Here is a 3,514-nt window from a genome sequence, read left to right as displayed (position 1 = left end):
CTGGTGTAAATAATAGTATTTCTTCTTAGGCTTGTTGTGTTAAATGAAGAATGTGTTTTAGAAATCGTTAGCAAGAAAATATTATCTTAGTGATGCGTTAACCACTCTTTAAAATGATACTACATAATAAAGCTTACTATGTACTTAATTACGTACATTTACTCTCATTAGCATTGTCATATCTTTCATCTTGCACTGAAAATAATATTACGTGTTAGGAGATGCTATATATGTGGAACAAAGCAATAATATACATATTTTTACAAAGAACATTGAAATACAGAGAGGCTTTTTTCTCAAGGAAATTTCTGGTAACATATATTGCAATAAAGCAATTTGATTTACTTAAGGAAAGATATTATTTATTATTACCTGAAGACCAGTATCTAAAATAGGCTATTTTCATGGGATAAGAAATTTTTGTATGGATGAGTCAAAGAAATTGCTTGAGTTAAAGATCCCTATACCAAGATTTGTCTCATATAATATTTCAATCATACAGATGGACTCTTCAAAATATACATTGAAGTATAATGTGAGTAAAATATTTAAATGAGTTAGAGAGAATAAAATATAAAGCAAAAAATCCTTAAAGACAATTTAGTGGAAAATGCAAATTCTAATGATGCAGAATCTCGAAGCAGAACACAGAAAGACTGATGAGATGTCCAACGAGGAGAATAACAAACATTCCCTGGAACAAAGAAGGAATCATCAGTATGCTTGGTGTAATTACTTGATTTAAAGATAATTACAATTTCTATTACAGATGAATATTTTCAATAACAATTTATTGATCAGGAAAATTATCTAATTACATATGCAAATACTTAATATTTTGTAATAAGTTATTTACTTAAATTTTTACAAATTTTTTAATATTGAAATCTTTGTTAAATATTGTAAATAATTAATAAGAACGTCAGCTTTCTTGGTTGAGATAGCAACATAGATGAGCTCTTGAAAAACCTCGGGATTAAGAGTGAAAGGAGCCCAGAACTAGAAAGTCAGTTTCCCTTTGTGGTTGTCTTGCACTATTGCAAGCTCTTGCAAAAAAATTATTTGCAACACGAAAGTCCTAGAGAAGTTATTCATCCTTCCCATGGGATTGTTTTGCATATATTCTAGTCTAGGTGATCTGCCGGTATGGATCCCGGCCCGGGTCTTGCATATACATGAATACATCGTTAATAATCAGCCAGACTTGCCGAAATTTTTTTTTCATAGACATTGATACAAAGAATTTTTTTGGACCAAACAAAAAAAAAGCCTTACCAAACCTCTCTTAAACTAAAGCAATTTTGTTTAGCAAAAATTCTACTATAGATAGCATAGGTATATTTGAAAATACTTTGTATTATCTTAAATCCAAGATACATATTTTCGTTATGCTTAGATTGAATTTAGCAGAGTTATGCCAAAACAAATTTTCTCTCTGCCTCACTTTATAGGAGAAACTGCGCGGTTTATGAAATACCTAATGCGCCACATATAACCCGCACATAGAAGAGAGGAGCTTACGACGATGTTTCGGTCCTTCTCTCCTTTTCGTTAGTGTGACTTTGTAAATGGTCCAAGTATCGTTCCAGTCATTGTATTGTGACTTTTTTGTTAATTATTGTTAGTTACCTAATGATCTACAATACCCAAAATACATTTAACAATTTATATTCAACCAAGAATATGGCGATTATCTCGAACTATGAAAACCTTCCTGATATACTTTCAGCACTTAACAATTATAAAATCAAAGTTGCACTTAATAATCTTGGCACAGTAAAACGTCTAATTAAAATTCCCCCAAAAAGTTAATAACTGTTTGTGAAAGATTCTGAGAAAAAAATGTAAATAACGGTTTTTTAATATCAAACTGGAAAATAACTTGAACTTTGACTGTAATATATATATATATATATATATATATATATATATATATATATATATATATATATATATATATATATATAGATATATATATATATGTCGTGCCGAATAGGCAGAACTTGCGATCTTGGCTTAAATAGCAACGCTCATCTTGCCATATAGGACAAGTGAAAATTTGTGTGTGCAATAATTTCGCCAAAACCATTCTGAACCTAACGAAAAAAATATATTTGATTTTGTTTGTTTAGTACTAAATTATTGTAAACGTATTTAAAATATATTTAGTGGGGTTAGGCTAAAATAAATTGCTCTTGTTATAATAAGGTTAGGTAAGTTTTCTAAGATTCTTTTGGTGCAAATTTAAAAATTTTTACATTAGCATTAATGAAAAAAATATATCTTGAAACGTATAAGAGAAAATTTCAGAAAGGACTTAATTTTAAATGAGTTCTTGCTAATTGACCAGTTTTACATATTCGGCACGACATATATATATAAATATATATATATATATATATATATATATATATATATATATATATATATATATATATATATATATATATATATATACATATATAAGGAATTCGCAAGAGCACGCGAAATATACACAAACACTGATCTCTGGCTGAAGGAGACTCGAACCTACGATCCTTGGAACAAGGTACGCAGTGCTTTACCAATCTACCCACACTGGATCAATGCCTAGAAGTCCAGCTTGCACTAGACTTTGATCCAAGGCAGCCAGCTTTCAGGGAGAAGGCTTACAGCTTTTCATCTCATTCCCTGCATGCATCAGCCTTAATATATATACATATATATATATATATATATATATATATATATATATATATATATATATATATATATATATATATATATATATATATATATATATATACATATATATATATATATATATATATGTATATATACATATATATATATATATATATATATATATATATATATATATATATATATATATATATATATATATATATATATATATATATATATATATATATATATATATATATATATATATATATATATATATATATATATATATATATATATATATATATATATATATATATATATATATATATATATATATGCAAAACAACCACTCTGAAAGAATAGAGAAATTCCAAGCGCTTTCGTGACTACTCACATAGTTCCTTGATAATGTGAGTAGTCACGAAGGCGCTTGGAATTTCTCTATTCTTTCAGAGTGGTTGTTTTGCATATTTTGAAATCACCTGTTTACTGTGATCTTATTGCATATATATATATATATATATATATATATATATATATATATATATATATATATATATATATATATATATATATATATATATATATATATACATATATATATATATGGGTTGTAACCCCTTTTCCTGTAATAATTGCTAAAAAGAATAAGAAGAAGAAAATTGTCAAAGTGGAAAGTCTGAATTTGCGTGGATGTTGTGCAAATGATAAGAAAGAGATGATTGTGGATGTTATGAATGAGAGCTTTGAATGTCCTGGCTTTAAGTGAAACAAAGCTGAAGGGGGTGGGAGAGTTTCATTGGAGAGGAATAAATGGGAATAGGTCAGGGGTTTCAAATAGAGTTAG

General features: G+C 27.3%; 1 protein-coding gene across 1 annotated transcript in view; it reads right to left on the bottom strand.

Moving 5' to 3' along the window:
- Positions 1–619: 619 nt before the first annotated feature.
- LOC138852786 (ionotropic receptor 93a-like) overlaps positions 620–3,514 on the bottom strand; it is a 25,714-nt gene continuing 22,819 nt past the window's right edge. Inside the window, exon 5 of the mRNA XM_070085662.1 lies at positions 620–694. Coding sequence (XP_069941763.1) covers positions 620–694 — 75 coding nt within the window. The remainder of the gene's footprint in view (positions 695–3,514) is intronic.

This window comes from Cherax quadricarinatus, chromosome 16 (assembly GCF_038502225.1).
Source record: "Cherax quadricarinatus isolate ZL_2023a chromosome 16, ASM3850222v1, whole genome shotgun sequence".
Taxonomy (NCBI): Eukaryota; Metazoa; Arthropoda; class Malacostraca; order Decapoda; family Parastacidae; genus Cherax; species Cherax quadricarinatus.
This window is presented reverse-complemented; position numbering and strand designations above follow the sequence as displayed.